The 18,409-nt window shown below is 44.2% G+C and overlaps 1 protein-coding gene across 3 annotated transcripts in view; it reads right to left on the reverse strand.

The window, feature by feature from the left end:
• Window positions 1-18,409, reverse strand: part of WIPF1 (WAS/WASL interacting protein family member 1) — a 504,830-nt gene that overhangs the window by 150,432 nt on the left and 335,989 nt on the right. For all 3 annotated transcript variants that reach the window (XM_086956166.1, XM_086956167.1, XM_086956168.1), the window contains one exon: window positions 9,322-9,451. In XM_086956166.1, the coding sequence (XP_086812292.1) occupies window positions 9,322-9,451 (130 nt within the window). The remainder of the gene's footprint in view (window positions 1-9,321; window positions 9,452-18,409) is intronic.

Here is an 18,409-nt window from a genome sequence, read left to right on the forward strand (position 1 = left end):
AAGATGAGAGAAGGAATGAAAAGAAATAAGGAAGAAAGACTGAAGAAGAATAGGGGGTAGCAAATTTCAGAAATCTCTGAGGGATAGCAGTCGCCAGAATGCTTGCTGGGCTCACTCAAAGCACTCGCTCACTTATTGCCATTTGTGATATTGTTCAGAATGGGGGTTGTTTTATTTTTCTGGCTTCTCTCTTGCATGAAGGGTTCCTTACCTCAAGAGCTGTTTGAGGCTTTTAATTTCATTTTACCTCAAAAATCAGTCCACATGCTTGCATTCTAACTTAGACTTCAGCTGAGCATTACATTCCACTGGTCTCTATCCTTTTCAGCCAATTGCTAAGTGCCTGCAAACTCGCCTGCTACCCAGAGGACTCTTTAAACATTCTGACTGGTGAAGAACATGTTGAAGCAGAGGCTCTGCCTTTACTTGGCCGACCAATCCTTCCGCCATATTGGATAGAGTGTGCTGGACTGACCTGGCACTAGCTAGACCTGCCAGTGACAGGCGCCCTGGCGAACACTAAAGAGAAATAGGACCATGCCGCTGCCTCTTCTTTCAGTGTGTCGACTTGCAACGTTTGCAGCACGCCAATGTCGTCAAACTGATATTCTGTGCAACTTGGTGCGACTTAAGTTGCCTATATGTTTATTATAAACCCGCAGCACAGAAATAAGTGGTAACATTGGAATCGCACTGTAATAAATTCCAATAGGCCACCTCCGTAACTATTCATTTCCTATTCTTTACCCTTTCATCTTTTTGCAGAACCCAAACGCTTACCCGATCAATACAATGCGATGCTTATATTAATGCATTTATAGAGGTTTTTAAAAATGAAATCCTAGTGCGTCACCAAGTGTGGAGCATCAACGAGAACACCGGTCGCTCCAAATGTCATAAAAATAAACTTAAAAAAGGGTAAGACACTCCTGTCATTTATACAGACCCCCCTGGGTTAGACTTAAAAACATAGAGCTAGTTCTGAAGTTCGCAAATTTACTCTAAACCTCTTTTAGGATACTGGTCACTAACTTCCACCAAAAACGTTTCAAGTCAAAAATGTAAAGGAAATGTCAAATTCTCTAGATTTGTAAAATATTATTTTGCTTGCACTTTTATTAGGTGAACTATTTTTTCACACAAGAATTTTAATATTACGATGAAAGTATGTATTCTAATAAATAACCAGCAGGGGTCAGCAGCTAAACACAAGGTTGCAAAATCTTTTTTTAAACCCCAAAGCCCGAAACAAACTTAGCCACGCAGATCATGCACGGATAACCTTATTGGTAGATACTTGAATATAATTCTCTTTTCGAAACAAAGTCTCCCTTTTTCTCATCTTTATTGTTCTGAACAGATCGTGTCCTTCGTTTGCATTTTCCAGTCATCAAGACCCTGACCATATGCCGATCCTTACTGATGGGTAGCTGGGTTAGTTAAGATGGCATCTGACAGCCGTGGTAGGGTAGGATCAGGTCCAAAATACAGCCCTCATTTTCACGGGCAGCTCTTCTGCTAAGGCGGAGAAGTGCCGCCCCACTGTTCTTTGAGCAGCGGAAAAAGGAAAAATAATCTGATAACAGCACGATGGTATTATCATTTTATTTTTCTGTACTTAAGCTTATGGGGCGTGGCTAGGCTGTCGTCACAGGCAGCAGCGGAGGAGTGGTTGAGGTACTTAAGTACGCATGACGGTTTGACCGACCATCTTGGACTGACCGAACAGTCACGCACACTTCGCATTTTCTCCACCTGCTGCATTGCACAGCCTGGTTGGAGAACATGCACAAGCTCCCACTCCCTGTCTGAGCACTGAACCATGGTGCTCAAACCAATCACGACGCTGCTGCAATGCTGACAGCAGTGTCATGATTGGCTTAGGTGAGCATGTGTGTGCTTCCTGCTTTTGGCAAGAACAGAAAAGAATGGAGGCGGGGTGGGGTGGCAGCAAGGTAAGTCACTTTTATTTATTTTTCTACTCCCCAGCCGCATCCGTACTTCTTGTGGCAGCCGCCACTGATCATTTTCCGTACATCTAAAATACACCACAGCCAGGACTGCAGATGCGATGTTATCGTCCCCAAGTGACAAAATCCTGGATCATAGCTTTTCATCGAAGTCACGCCACTCATGCACGTATTGCGCCTCCTGTGCCCCCGACGCTAGGTCTGGAGACAAGGTGGCTTTCTTTTGCATGCATGGAGAGCCAACTAGCAGAAGTCTGGTGGAAGAGGTGACTTGGTGCATTGCTGCCCACCTCGTGTGCGGGGATTTCTGGAAAGTGTTCTGCTTTCTTTTGGCTAGGTTCACGCTATAGAAATACCATGTGCATGCTTACATTCCATAGCAGGAGACGGAGACATTCCAGTCCTCAAGCAGTGCTGGAACAGCCACAGTGGTCATGGATTTATTCACTCTTGGTGAGTCACCACGTTCAGTCTAAATGAATCCAACAACCTGCGGCTCTGCTGGAATAAAGAGGTGGCAATATATACTGCCATATTAAGCGCTGACAGCGAGGAGCACCTGAAGGGATTCTCAAAGCATTGCGAGGGACCTGACACGGGTGACATAATAATAGAATCTGCTGAGAGGGATCCTGAAACTTGTACAAAACTAAAAAAACTGTCTTGTGTCCTATTTCATGCTACACAAGAACATTCATTGCTTAGAATATTTCTTTAATTTAATATGGCGAAATCATAGTGAAACACCTACCCTCTTTTCCACACTTGAAGGCAAAATTTACAAATTTAGCTATCAAACGGTCACAAATCATTGTAGGGTGCGAGTCTCCAGCAATCAAAAAGAAGCTCTTACAGAAGGCTTGCAATGTTGTAGTCATTTTAGCCACGGCCAAGCACAGGGGAATTCCAGAGATGTTTCACCATCATGAGTCTGTGAGTCGAGCTATCTGCAGGATCAAGACAGTTGGGCATTGGATGGCTCTGCTCCAAGACAGTGCTGTCACTGTGGTCACAGCCTCCTGCATGGAGACTAACAAGTGGCATAGCTGTGGAAGAGTTGGATAATTCCACAAAGTATGCATCATTAAAGAGACAGTTGACACATTGCACTCCTTACTGTGGGATGTGAGAGACATATCAGATATGTTGAAGCAGGGATCCATCTAGAGCCATTCAGAGAACAAGAGACATAGAAAAATAAAGCAGTTCATAAATCAGTTTTCATTTCCTGAACAAAGGAAACTCCTAATAAGACATTTCTTCTCTAAAATAAGTAGCGATTTCAATAAGGATTATTAGCTTATTGAACTGGTGCAAGAGATTCATGTCAATTTGGTAGAAGTCCCTTTCTTGGTAAATACAGGACACGGTCAATACCTTGGCTGATGAAGAATCCACTCACATGCATACAGAGATTCAACTACAGCCAGCAACTGCACTAATATAGGTTTATGGTTCCAAATGCCTTTCTTTGCAAAGAGCTTACGAATTCCACAATAGTGTGATTAATGTGACATCAGTGAAAATTAGGGTGACACTGGCTCTTTGCAGAGTTTCGGGTCTGGGCCCAAGATGGGGTTACTTGAGGTACTATTATCAGAAGACCTTGCTTAAGGGAAACTTTTCCCAAACGTTTTCCAAAGCGTAGGTAAACTGCAATACAGAAAGGTAAGTATTGAAGACTCAAAGGTGGCTGAACATTTTTGCGGCATCCCTTACAGCATCTACCCACAGGTAGGGCAGAATTCAATTGTCTTCTGAAAAAGTGAGTGGGTGGAAAGACCCACTTCATTGGTATCTATAAATTATTTTTGTGCCAAAAGACAATCAGGAAAACAAATTGTATTGTATGTATTATAAATTATTTGTATAGCGTGGCTATCGCTCCAAAGGAGCATACTCGCGCTGGGAAAAGATTTAGATAACGTTTAAAATTGGTGAGATTTATTGCGAGGGATCAGATAAGCGTGATGCGCAGGGCTGCGAAAATCCAGGTTTTCAATAATTTCCTAAAACAAGGTTCTGAATGAATGGATCCCAGATGGCAGGGGAGCAAGTTTCACTATCTAAGCAAGTGGGCAGGGACATAGGGCGTGAACCTGACCGTAGAATATTTAGGTCCTGACCCTTGGATAGCTCTAAAAGCGATTACCAAGATCTTAAATAGCAATCTTTTGTGAATGGGCAACCATTGTAGATACTTGAGGGTTACTGAGGCATAATAGAATTGAGGTAGTTTTAGCACCAGACTTGCCGCAGCATGTTGCACTATCTGAAGTTTTTTTCAGTATTGTCTTATTGGTACCTGCATACTGGCTGTTGCAGTAGTCCAAACTAGAAGTGATGAGTGCAAGGGCCACTGTCTATCTTGGAGTTCACAGGATAAGGTCGAAGACCTTTTTAGGGTTTTTATCAACTGAAAGCACTTTCCAGGCACAGCTAAAAATTGTAGCCGAAAGGAAATTGCAGCGTCGAATTTTACTCCTAGATTCTTAACCACCTCTACCGTGTTAGGTAGAGGGGGAGTGTCTTTTGGCCACAGTAAGCTAGGATCAAACGGATTGGACTTTCCTACTAACATGACCTCAGTTTTTTGAGTATTACATTTAAGATGATTAAGTTGCATCCCACGGATGACGTCTGTAAGTCATCTCCATATATGTGTTGACTGACAAGTAACGGAAGCTGCAAACAATACAAACACAGGGAGAGCGAGACTGTGCTCCCCACACCAGGGATATAATGCACCAGCTGAATGCTGAACAGTTTTTAGAAAGTTGGAACTGGAAGAAGCACCTTGCAAGATTAGCAGATTTGTCAGCCTCTAGGGTAGGCTCTGGTGCAGACGTATGTCAAGAGGAAACAGATGAGATGATCTGAAGAATCCCAAATGTTCTAAACTACAGTGTTGTCATTCTTTTACCTGAAAAAATAAAGCGAGAACATGATGACACAATTTGCAAAGTCTGCAATGCCCTAAATGAGACGGGTCTCACAATTCGGTGATTCTTTCTGTAAGGGGTAGGGGAACATCTTCTCGAGCTACCTGAAAATATGTCAGCTCCAGCGCTCGATGATGTATCATCTCTGTATTCATTCGTGGTTATGGCCAATAGCTGTGCAAGAGAATTTGGCTTCGATATTCCACTTTTAAGAGGTCTCTTCAAGCTAGCTCTAAAACACTTAAATCAAGCATCACTACAACCAACTATATATTGACGCGCCTCTGCACACTGAAGTGTTTTTGAATGACAATCCTTTAGGATTAGGGTGAAACACTAGCTCAGCATGAGGCTGATCCCGATTCCCCTCCATGCTCCACTGCCTATCCTATTCAGAGTGTAATGAGCTGAAACAATGCCTACTTTCAGGGAGAAAAAGAAATCCCAGTCCCAGGTCCCCCATTGCTGGAAAGTTTATAGGAGACATCATAGAACAGGCTCGCCCTTTTGTGTTGTACAATAGTGAAATAGTCAGAACATCGTAAGAAGACCCGCAATGTACAAGCCATGTCAGAATGGATTGACTCTCAGGAGTGGTGAGTTCTTTTAACAATGAAAGCTACATTCTAAAGGACAGATATTCTGACATGTCCAGATGGAGTTTGGGTAACACCTGAGCCATATAATCACAACTTGTCAAGAAAGGTGCCCTGTAATGGAGATCAGATTGAAACACCACCAGCAAAATGAGTAATATGACGGTTTAAGGGATAATATGACTCGTGAAACAGTGCGGCATATAATAAATTATAAGTAGGATATTATGCTATTAGCAAATTTGCTTATCCAAATGCGGTTTCCAGAAGATATGGCACAGCAGAATATTATGCAACTATGCAAATGCCAATTGACATGACAAGCACCTGACATGATGATATTCACCTGGAAATGCTGGTCCACGAAGGAAATGCCCACCGTCCCACGGAAGCTTTAAGACCTGTCTAACGGAATGTCATGAAACCAATGAATACCATCAAGATTCCCGGTTACAGACTAGGTGCCTCAACCATTTGGATAGCTTCTGTGAAGTCCTACGTGTGAGATTACTTGAGGTCTAGCGAACTGAAAACGTAAGATGGAATAGAAGGCCGCTTTTGTATGCGACATTAAGAGGACATGTCACAAGGCAAGACTGTTAGTCTCCATTTTTCTGCAAAACATCGCTGTGAGCTCTTACACATGTACTGATGTTTGAGAAAACACCACAAAAAAGGAGATGCAGGTCTACATACACATGGTATAAATTGGGCGTTTTGCTAAAAGGTCAACGCTGGTTCCACCTTGGAAGTGAATAAAAATTCATGTAAATTGTATCTAATACAAAGTATTTATTAGGCACACTATAATTTCTACATGACTAAGAATTCCGATGTGCATTCCAAGGCTGCGATGCCCCTACTTTTATATGCTTATGAGGCATTTTTACTCATTGGGGGGCATCTTGATCAAATTACCTGACGTCTTTTAATACACTCGTAGATTCCTTTTAAATAGTCTCTGCACTTACCTTGAGCAGAGCGAGACAGGGCTAACGCGCCTCTTCTCCTGCTTACCGACTTGGGGGGCCCGTCCGTGCCAGCGGACCCGCCATCTTGGGTGTAGCAGAGTGGCGGTCTAGTCTCACAGGACCCGGGGACACAAAAGCAGACGCTGGCGCGAGCGCGTACCGGACGCACTGGCGGCGCGCCAAAGGCAAGCCCGTCTGCGTCCGTCCGTGCCAGGGACACGCTCAGCGCCAGTCATGCTGCCCCTTTGGGGATGGGGCGGTGGCCAGCTGCTTGGAATGATCGCAGATGTTACACCAGCGAAGAACTGACCAGCATCGGTGAGCAGGGTATTGACAGGGGGGCCTTGCTGTTGTCTAACACAGCCTTCCCAGTATCAGATCTGTTGGTGGGCTTTTAAATGTGAGATCTCTACCTAAACATAGGGTTGAAATACAATTGGTGCTTGAGGCCCATGAACGGGACTTTCTGTGTATGACGGAAACATGGATTGTGCCAGAGTGTGAAGTTGACGCTGGGGATGCCTGCCAGTCAGGATTTAAAATCCGGCATAGGCCTAGGGCTAGTGGAAGGGGGGGTGGGGTGGGTGTAATTTTTAGAGACACACTGGACTTGCACGCCCTTGAGCTTGATGCATGTGATGGCTGTGAACTATTTGGATTCACGATCAAGAACGCACAAAGGCATCTCTTAATGGGCATTATCTGTTATAGACCTCCCGGGGTCTTCACCATAGCCCAGCAGTTGTCACTGCTGGAACTGTTTACCAACATGGCTGCTACTTATAGCCAATTGGTGATCCTTAGAGATTTTAATCTTTGGTTGAATGGCACCATGAACACAGGCCTCTTTAACGTGACTCTTTTCATGTGAGGGCCTTGGCCTCTACCAGCGAGTCTCCCAGGCCACTCATATAGGGGGCCATCGTTTGGACTTGATTTTCTCCGAGACCAATCTTCTTATGGTGGGGGATGTTTTACCCATGGCCTGGACCGACCATTCTTTGATTACATTTCAAGTCAGGGACATCGACTACTAGGACATCTAGCCTTGTGAGAGAATATGCTAGCAGGGATTGGAAGTCCCTTGTTCGGAAAAAGGGCGAGTCTCCTGTGTTCAGGGTTGAAGAGTGCTTCTCCCCGGTTGCGCAGATAGAGACGAACTACGCCGCTCTCTGCTCAAAGATTGTCTCGGTTTTGGACTCCACTGCTTCTTTAAAATGTCACAGGAGCAGGGGGAGACCTTCATCTCCCTGGTTTACAGACAGCCTAAAAAACCTGAGGCTGGATTGTAGGCAAGCGGAGAGGAAGTGGAGACAGGCGTATCTGGAGAGGGACAGGCTGGTTTGGAAAATAAAGCGGACAGAATATAAGAAAGAGATCCACAGAGTTAAAGCATCGCATTTCTCCAAAATGATTATCGATGCCCGGAATAGCTCCTGCAGTATTTTTAACATTCTAAACAGCCCTATTAGTCCGGACTATGTTAAGAAAGAGATCCCCCCCCCCCTCCCAGGAATTGTGTGAGAATCTAGCTGGGTTCTTCCAGGTTAAAATGAATAAGATCATTGAAGACTTGAGGGGGGGGGGTCAGCAACAACCCAGAGTTAACATCCCAGACTCCCCGGTATTGGTCGAGTGTGATAGACTACTGAAGCAGGGCTCAGTCACTACATCATCCCATCACTATAATCTTGGAGCCGCTCATGAGCAGGGAGGAGATCAGTCCCTTTTGGAATTCTCGCAGTTGACTGCAGATGAGTTTAGGGGAGTGGCCTCTGGTATTACATCTGGGTCTCCACTTGATCCGCTTCCACTGAAAATCTGGAAGGAGTTTGAGGTTGAGCTTTTTCCTACGCTTCGTGGATGGCCGGCGAGAGCTTCTTCCTCCAAGGCCTTGGCCCAGCTACACTGGCTCCCGGTGACACAGAGGGTACAATTTAAGTCTCCCTGTCTGGCCTTTAAGGCCCTGCATGATTTGGGTCCAGTTGGCCTACAAAGGAAATTCAGGTGGCATGCTCCAGCCCGCAGCCTACAATCCTCTTCTGCTAGGTTGGTGACAATACCTAGGTTTAAGAAAACCAAAGCAGGAAGGAGATCGTTTGGCGTAGCCGCGGCGAAATTGTGGAATGCCCTCCCGGCTGAGCTAAGACAGATCTCCGATCTCCTCCTGACTGAAAACACTGCTCTTCCCGAAACCCTAGCTCGCCATTGGCTGCCTCCATCATTATGAGTCTTGTCAGCGCCAGGATGCCTTCTCTAGGTGATAGTTGCGCTTTATAAATGTAATAAATAAATAAATAAATAAAATAAACGTCACAGTCTCCCCTTCCCCCTTATGTGCAGCATTGATCCCTTCATGCTACATGGAAGGCCACACAGCACTAAAGACCTTTCATAAAATATCGACATTAACGTAAATCTGCATAATCTCCTCTGCTGTATGCTGCCTGAATACACAATCATAAAAGAGCAACACGGTTTCCTTGTTCCCAGCTGCAAATAATTTCAAAGTTCCACGTATTAAACCCATGATTACCGAATTCCACATGGGCACAAAGCTTTCTATCTGAAATATTTCTAACAGGCCTGAGCAAAGTAAGCGTCGCTGAAATTGAGCAAACACTTTCAAATGTTACATATTAACATCTGCTCCCATTCATCAGTCAAGGGAATGATACATTAGTAACATAAGAACTCCTTTGACATTTCTGCATGTGAGAGCTTTTGAGCTTTTCAAATGGAGCTGCGACCTTTCCTTCTAAGAAGCATAGGAGATACCTCTAAAATTTAACAAATAAAATATTCCTGCAAAAAGAGGAAAGTAAGAATATGCCATACTCACTTTCTATGATGGGTGCACTTTTGTCGACTGTAACGGCCTTCTTGAGCTTTCTTCCTTTATGGATATCCGATAGGAGAGCATTTCTTCCCGCTTGCTCATTTCTGTTTAGGGGCGGTTTCTCTGTGTTTGCCTATAATGTAAAAAAACAGAATTTTACAGAGTACCCACCATAACCTGCAATGGAAGGCGGTGGAAATACCAAATTCAAACAATATGTGTTTATTGTGAGGACTTACTGAAATATACTCTCAATGGTTTAAAATAAAAAAGTGAGGTGTAAAACTATGTATCATCATGCAATCACATCAAATACAATCATAGTAAAAACATGAGTTTTAAAAGAAGAAATCTTTTACCTGCAACCAGCCCTTATGAAAAGCCTGTCCTTGAAAAAGCTCACAATCAAGACGCTACCCACAACAGCAGTCACCTTAAACGAGAACAATCATAAAAAGTATTTCAAATGAACACTGGTGAGTCAAGAGCTCAATCAAGGGTGTGGAATTTTCTAAAATATCTACTTGTCAAAGCGATAGGATGCTACAGAATCTGTGTGGGTCATTTGATGCATGCACTAAATTGACAGGTTGTAGCAGCTTTCAGATTATAGCAAGACTCGGATGATACCATCTTTTATTACGTCAGAGCTTGGATTCTAGCAAGTCTCCGATTAAGTCACATTTCTTATTGTGCTGGTCTGTGAACATGCCAAGGATCTATTACGGTCAAATCTTCGAATAGTCCTAGACCTAGTTTATAAAAGGGCTGTGTTTAGAGTAGCTTTTTGATCACAGTATGGCTCTAAATATGCCAGCACTTTGGTTCAACTAGAGTTAATATTACACAAGAGTTCAAGATATACCCCTGTTATAACTATAACAATGCGTGCTTTCTTACTTTAGGTTTGAAGGAAGCATTGTGTGAATTGTGGTGGAAAACTTAACTTTATGCATTTACTTGCTCTCACAAAACTTTACTTTCAAAATAAACCCTGAAAATATTCATGCTACATTTTTCCAAGTTACATCTGGGTTTAATGAGACCAACCAAGAGTGTGAAATTTGCTACTTGGCCACACTCAGTAATTCTCGAGCAAATCATTTGATTTCACTTTGACTCCATTGCCACATCAATGAGCAAATACCAGGTGCTAAATCAAGGACTTGTTTATATTTTACAACTTAGATGAAATCTGCAAGTTTTTGTAGAGTCAAAATGTTATGGGCTCTGTTGGACCTGGCCCTCTGCAGGGTCACGATAAACATTTTACCTTTTACCCTCCATTTTTGCTAAATTCGTTTTTGTTGGCCTTGGGACCCAGCGCACTTTACCACTGCTAACCCACTAGCGCGAAAGGGCTTGTGCTCCCTCACCAAAGCATCTTTAAATTGGCTTGTGCCCAACTGGCATATTTACTTTACTTCTAAGTCCCTTGTAGAATGGTGTACCATATAAGCAGGACCTGTTAATTAAATTCTTCTACTGGGCCTGCAGCACTTATTGTGCCACCCATTTAAGTAGCTCCTTAAAATATGACGTAGGTCTGCCACAGCCTGAATGCAGTTTTAAGCTGCTATGTCGACTCTGCATTGAAACACCCTTGCCAAGCCTTAAATTCCCCTTTTAATAAATAAAAGTCATCCTTAAGGTGTGCCAGAAATAGCCTATAGATCAGGGTGCAGTTAACTAAAATGTTAAGCATGTACTTTTAAGTTTTGCAGGTTCCTTTAGTAAAAAATTCTCAAATTCGTTTTTCACAACTGCAAAGCCTACCGCTCCCATAGGATAACATTGGGAATTCCTTATGACATTTAATAAGCTGTACTTTCTTAACAGGAACTGGTCATGTTTGGTGTCTTGGAAATTTGCTTGATCGGCCATGTGCTGGCAGGATGGTCGGTGTATAGCTGAGCACAGCCGCACTCACAACTGAATAGCCTGTGCTGTGCCTTCAAACAAAGGGCTTAACATCCCCACATAGTTACTGAAACCAGCTTGGAGCAAGGGCAGGGAAAGCAACAAAGTCCATGCAGTTCAAAGAGACTGTCTAGAAGCTTCTCCCACCTTATAGAACAGGGCTCAAGGGTATAAAAGTAGGACCTCAGACACCAACTCTTCAGTACACTTCCGGACTTGTGGATACTCTGCCAGAAAGGAGGACTGCTGTGCTGCTAGAAGGACTGTCGCTCTGCTGGACTGCTGTTCTATAAGACTACTGACCTGCTGGACTGCTGCCCTGTTTGCCCTGTTGCTCTGTTACCTTCAGTCTAGGGACAAAGACTAGATCTTTAACTGTCCCAGGACACAGGATCTCTAGAGTGACTCACAAAGGCTAGTTTGCTGGCCTTCTATTCAGAGCCACAGGGGAACGAAAGGCTTCCTCCATCTTGAACCTATACCTGGACCCAGCCTGAGTGAGTCTTGAACCTCCAAGTGGTGCCCCTCTACTCCTGGACCCTTTGATGTAGCGCTAAAGGTGCTGACATAGCCAAAATCCAAAAGTGGGGACTTAACACCTTTTTGCTTAAAACCTGCTCTGAGAATCGGAAGTAGAGGGACCAGCTTGCTCGCCTATCCGCCGAGAGGCACCACTAGTAAGATTGACTTCGCGACTTCTCCTGCTCTGTTCTTCCCCGTAGCAGCAAATCCGTTTAAGCGATCCTTCACCAAAGAGGTAGCCGACCTTGTGGAACTGTCTTTAGCAACAGCCCTCTGCCTCGTCCGTTGGAGATTTTCGATTTCCATTTCAGAGACTAAGTCCAAATGTAGAAATCTTTATCGCAGGTTTAACTTAAGGCTATAGGGCAATGACGCTCCCTCTTTGGACACTGCCTTGACCCACTTAACTTTTCGCAAGTCAAAATGTAAGCGCTAACCGGCTCCAATCCATGTCTTGTATCCAAACCGCATTGCAGCGCAGTCGGACATATTTTCCGACTTTGATCCGGTCTCGTGCAACTAGATGTCAATGGTTGCCGATTTCATCTTTTTGGCGTAAAGTTTTACTAAAAACGTAAAAAATTCATAACTCCAGTTCTATTCCGTGGACTTTTGTCATTTTTGTGTCAATTAAGTTATTAAAATGTACTCAAATTTTTTTTATTTGGCTTGGGATTTTTCTTGTGCTGAGTTTTCACTTTATTACTGTTTGTGTGCTGCATAAATACTTTTCATATTGCCTCACAGCTAAGCCCAACTGTTTTTTTGCCACGCTACCCAGGGTCCCCTGCTCACTGTGCCACTGGATTCAAGCTAGCCTGTCTGATGAAGGTAATACCCAGAAACGGGTCCCAGGATGCTTGTTTCCAGTCCAGGGAGGACCTGGCTTGGCAGTTCGGTCTGGACTGTTCCCATGAGGCACAGGGTCAAGACTGATTTGCATATGGCTGGGTCTCAACTGGGGTGGCATGGTGAGCAAAAGAACGATGGATTTAACCCAGATCTCTTTACTGGGGGTGAATGGATGATTTATTCAGCATTCCGTCCATCATTTGTTGTGTAGCCCACTACCCAGTTATGCACAGGTTGATTTAGTAACTTTTTGCAAGGTACTGTGGCTGTTGCTCGACCACCTCAGTCAACCAACAACCCCATTTATAACAGGCCCGATTCCCAAAGCTATTGATGCCTGAATGTTTTGCCTACACATAGAAAAGTAAATTTTGCACTCAAATGGATTCACGTGTGTTGGAAGCCCCTGCCAGTTTGTGTACACCCACAAACCTACATGCGTAAAGGTAGTCACCAATTTCGTTCCAACTCATTCCCACACAGAAAAAAGTCAGCTATTTACTCCTGATAGGAGTACACAAACTTTTCCAAGAATGTGACAGAATATCCCTCTCCAATAAAACGGTACATCAGTAGGAAATTGAGTCTTCCCAAATTGTAAAATATTTTTCTCCTAGATGAAAAAGAAAAATAAACGTTTTAACAAGTGAACTTGTGCTTTCTCAGCAGATTTTCACATAAGCAAATACATTCTTGTACATTTGCTCATGCGAAATGGAATTCATAAATGTTCACTAAGAGTATGGTTTGCAGGTTCTCTTACGTGAACTCATTTGAATTCCTGAAAGTAGTATACCTGCACCAACGTGAGGATTTTCTTTAAGAATGAAGCCCCTAATTATTATTTTTTATATGTTGTCTAAACACATTTTCTCTGTTATTATTTTTTTACAATATTGGCGTGCAGTATACACTTTTGTTTTAAAGAAATGAAGCGTAAGAGAAATAGTATGTAAATTTGTCTCTAGCATTTGCATAATAGTTCAGCAAAATTGCCTGTCTTTGATCTTTCTTTCAAATTGCAAATATTTTTTGGGTATATTATATTTTGTAAACAATCAATAACCTTGCCTCTGTTCTTCTGCATTTATTTGCACATAATCAAGGAACACTCAGTTAACATCATAAAAATCCACAAATACTTTATATTTTGCAAACATATTTTTATATTGGAACCACTGGAAGTAATGCAAGCTGAGCCTACAGCTTTCAGTATTTTTTTTATGGCGCATGCCCTTACTACTAAAAGTTTTGACTCGATTAACTATATATACACAATATGTAACTTACTGCATATATTTAAGCTATCCTGTTTTCAGTGTTATTTTATTGTGGATTTCACTGGTGATTTCTCAGTGTTTCCCAAATCTATTGAAATCAATGCTTACAAGTATTTATTCAGCTGCCTAACTCCCAAACAAGACAAAAACTGTGCTTTCCCAATGTTTACAAAACATGTTTTTTTTGCAGTCATTGTTATAAAGTACATATTCAATTTAAATCAAATGTAAATCAAGGTATGTATTGTCTTCCCATTGGTAGTGCATCTAACAGACTTTTGTTAAGACTATTTTAAGCACAGAATGCTTGGTGTATTGCACTCTCACTCACACCTCAGACGTGCTATTATATATATGAAGAATATGTTACTTTCAGTAACACTTTTTCTGGTAGACAATGTAATTAACTGAAGATTCACCACCTTGTGAATCTCCCCAGGTGCCAAACTAGGTTATGAACTGCATAAGCTCTTGCAATAGCTCCTTTATGCAGATAGGTGGCAGCCTTAACTTCTGTTGGGACTCTGTCCAGCCTCCGGACAGGACGACACAGATCTGCAACCTTTTAGCAGAATTGATGTGCAAAAGTCAAAATTAAGCATTTATCAATAAACCTGATAGTTTGCTTTAGACATTAACTTGAAACCATATTGTAGAAAATGCACACAGGAAAAAGCAAAAGTGTACCAAGCAGCCATATTAATTGGTAGGACGCAGTTTGCTTTCCTTTAATAAACATAGGTTTTGGACATTGCTAAACCATGCAAAAATGTACTTGATAGCTTGACCTTACTGTGACTTGCACTTCTCATAACTACAGAACTTTTTAGTTTATAATGAAACATCTATCTTAAGAAACATGTTCTCGTTTGCACTAGGCTTGAACTTCCCATGCATCTTGTGTTCATATAATGCTGAATAGAAAATTGTATAATTTAACAATGACTCTCACATTCAAGAAATACGAAAAGCAGTACCTTCTCAGAAATGTACAAGTAAACATTTCTGTCGTTAGTGAAGCTCATTGTTACAGTGAAACATTGAATAAATGGCAGAATAGATTCTGCAGCAAGCTTACCTGGGAACTCAGGTTAACATTTCCATATGCACAAATGTTTAGTGATATCTGTTGCATACTGATAGTAGACTGTCTATTTCGTATGGTTTCCATGGGAAAGGAAGAACAAAGACTGCTCACCATCCAAAGATGTCTGCTCATTGGATGGAGGTGATCGAACTTGCAACTTTGTAATTCTACATGTTCTTGCTTTTTATATTAGTGCATGTTTCTAGTTTATTTCAGAGACTCTCCACATGCATTCAGACCCAGAGACTCTTTCAGAGAATTTTAACTATCTTTTTACTTGGGGGAAGAGCTTGCCTAACACCAATATGGCCGCAGCTTGAGCGAGCTCCGGCGGCCGCCCGTACCATGCTGCAAGAATTAGCAGCATCCAGGCTAATAAGGAGATGTTAAGCAGTGTCACATGAGCGTGAGTGTGGAGAGCACAAACTGCAAGTTTGGTGGTCCGTCATGGCCCCTACGCCTATTGCCATTGTGTGGCAAAATAGTGGTCTACCTGTGGGCCTCGAGTGCAGAATACGCAGCAAGACATGGCAGCGGCGTCGCATCTCCCAGATCCGGACGCGCTGCCTGAGGTTTCCGAAGTGGGCTCTGCCTTCCTGGCCCTGGTGGGTGACGCCGTGGAGTGAGGTGGCAATGTGACAGCTGCTGTTGGAGCAGCTTGTGGAGCTTCTGTGACACACCGCTGCGGCACGCTGGTGGGCCTACTGTGGTGCGCTACGGGCGATCGGCCTGCGCATCGGAGGACACTGCAGCCAAACGGAGAGTGGTGGTGGACCTGGTCTCCCTCTGGCCTGAGGTAGGAGTGACCCCCCTACCCCGATCTCCGGTGGCCCTGCTGGGCGTGTAGGGACAAGGGCTGCTTTGTCTTGCAGCTGTTCCAGACATCCTGGCCCAGTCCTGCAGGGCTGGTGTGTGGATCGGACTGTCTCGGCGGGGGAATCGCGGATCCAGACAAGTGAGGGGCTGAGCCCCTGCGGCGCCCCTAACGGAGACTGCATGTGGCTCCTGATGTGATCCTTTGTTGACTTTCAATTGGAGCGATAGTTGGCCCCCACATGTATTGCAGCATAACCCTCTGGCTGGGTGCGGACAGTGTGCTTGTCTGGTCGCGGAGTGTCGGCGCTGTGCACAGCCAGCGGTGAACAGATTGCACATGGGATTGCAGAAGAGGGTCCAGTGCCCGGCAGCGTGGAGGCAATGGGGAAGGGCGACAAGACACAATCTAAGATCCACTTTGACCAACGTAAATCGGTCAGAAATAGAGAAGAAGACCCAACCCTATTGCCCTCCGAGCACAGTGGTGAGTCAGCTGCTTCTGGGGACGACATTCGCCATATCATTGCAGCAATGCAACAGAGCCTGGCATCTATAGATGATAAGATTGACTCCCTGGTTTACCAGTTAGACAGCCATGTCCGAGCGCGTGTACAAACACGCCGGAAGGCTAGACATGGCGGACCACAGAATATCGGAGGCAGAGGAAGCACAGGTTGAGATGGGGCAGCACAGAAACAAATGGCAAAATTATTGCTGACGATGTGCGACAAGGCAGAGGACCTGGAAGAGCGATTTCGGCTCAACAACATGCATATTCTGGGCCTACCCGAGACCACAGTCACTCGGAACATGGAGCTATTCATCAAACAACTACTGGTGTCCCTGCTGAGCCGCGAAAAATTCTCTGAGGTATTTGTCGGTGAACGTGTGCATTGATCACTGGGCCCCAGACCACCGCCAGGGGCATCACCTCGCCCCCTGATTGCGCGAGTACTAAACTACAGGGACATGGATGCTGCATTGAGTCACGCCAGAGAACTAAAAGTGCTTAAGTATGAGGGATCAGAGTTGGCCCTTTTTCTGAACTTCACCCCACTGGTGCAGGAGGCACACAAGCAATTTGGGCCCATGAAAGCAAATTAAAAGAACTGCAAGTGGAGTATGCTACGCTCTACCCTGCCAGGCTCAGGGTGAACTTTGTCGGCAAGTCCAAAATATATGGAGACCCTAAACCGCTGCAGCAGGACCTCAAAAGTACAATACAGAGAAGCTACAGAAAGCAGCGTGGTTATCGGCAACTGAGAGCGGCGATGAGCTGGTGCCCACGGAACCGGAGAATCCATTGGAACTAGGCACCTCGGCGTCATAGGTGGAAGACAGGTCACACATTTGTTTTACAGACACTATGGACAATTATTGGAACTGAGATCCTCTTGCTCTATGGCCGCAATACTGCAGACTTACCTCAAGGACTAATAAAATGTATGGACACTGCACTCATATATAGTTCCAATATTTAAAGGCCTGGACAGCAACTCATCGCATGGGCAGTCAGAGGACATCAGAAGACACCTCCGGTCTGGTAACAACCGCCGAGGGTATTACACCTCTGGCAGTATTTTTGGGGTAATTTCTTTCGGGAGGGTGGGGGCTGTTCACAGAGGCCGGGGGGCAGTTATGTTGTTATATGTGTGCCATGTCATACTGTTTGGACATGGTGTGGGAGGGGGGAGTTATTTTAGTTTAGCAGCTAGCAGGCAGCAATTGTTGCATCAACATGATCTGTGCACATGTTACATGGTGACATACGCTCCACAACAGGCGTCGGTATACACATGTTGAAAATACACATGATGCAGGCCACAAACGCTAACACCCGCATTAAATTTATGTCCTGGAATGTAAGGGGTCTCAACGACCAAAGAAAAATACAAAAAGTGGTGGCTTATTTGCATAGACACAACATGGATGTGGCTATACTTCAAGCAACCAACCTTACCCCAAGATTCGGGCTGTTGACCCCTAGAAGAATGAAAGGTGTGTGCATTTCGGCCGGGTTCTCACCTCATGCTAGAGGATTACTTATTTTGGTGCGCAAAAACTCAGTCTTATAGATACAAGAAGTAGAGGTGGACACAGGGGGCAGGTACGTGATTGCTGGATGCCGTAAACATAGTTTTAATGTGCTGCTGGTGAGTGTCTATGGGCCAAATCATGACGACCCACAATTTTACCACGCACTACAAGGCAAAATTATGAGGCACTCCCATATGCCAATACTTTGGGGGGGTGACTTTAATTGTAAACAGAACCCAGACTTAGATAGATCAAAAAGCACCCCTAGATGACTGTCTCACGCTGCCAGCACCATAGCCAGTATTGTAGAGGCGGAGGCGGAGGGTCTCTCTGACGCCTGGCGTCACCGCTCTCCCCTGGGTAGAGAATATACAAACTATTTCTCAGTCAATCAATCAATCAATCAGTGACACTTATAAAGCGCGCTACATACCCGTAGGGTCTCAAGGCGCTGGGGAGGGGGGGTGCCGCTCCTGCTCGAACAGCCAGGTCTTCAGCTTCTTCCTGAAGGAGAGGTGGTCTTGGGTCAGGCGCAGGTCGGACGGGAGGGAGTTCCAGGTCTTGGCGGCCAGGTAGG

This window comes from Lissotriton vulgaris, chromosome 2_1, assembly GCF_964263255.1.
Source record: "Lissotriton vulgaris chromosome 2_1, aLisVul1.2, whole genome shotgun sequence".
In the NCBI taxonomy this organism is placed as follows: domain Eukaryota; kingdom Metazoa; phylum Chordata; class Amphibia; order Caudata; family Salamandridae; genus Lissotriton; species Lissotriton vulgaris.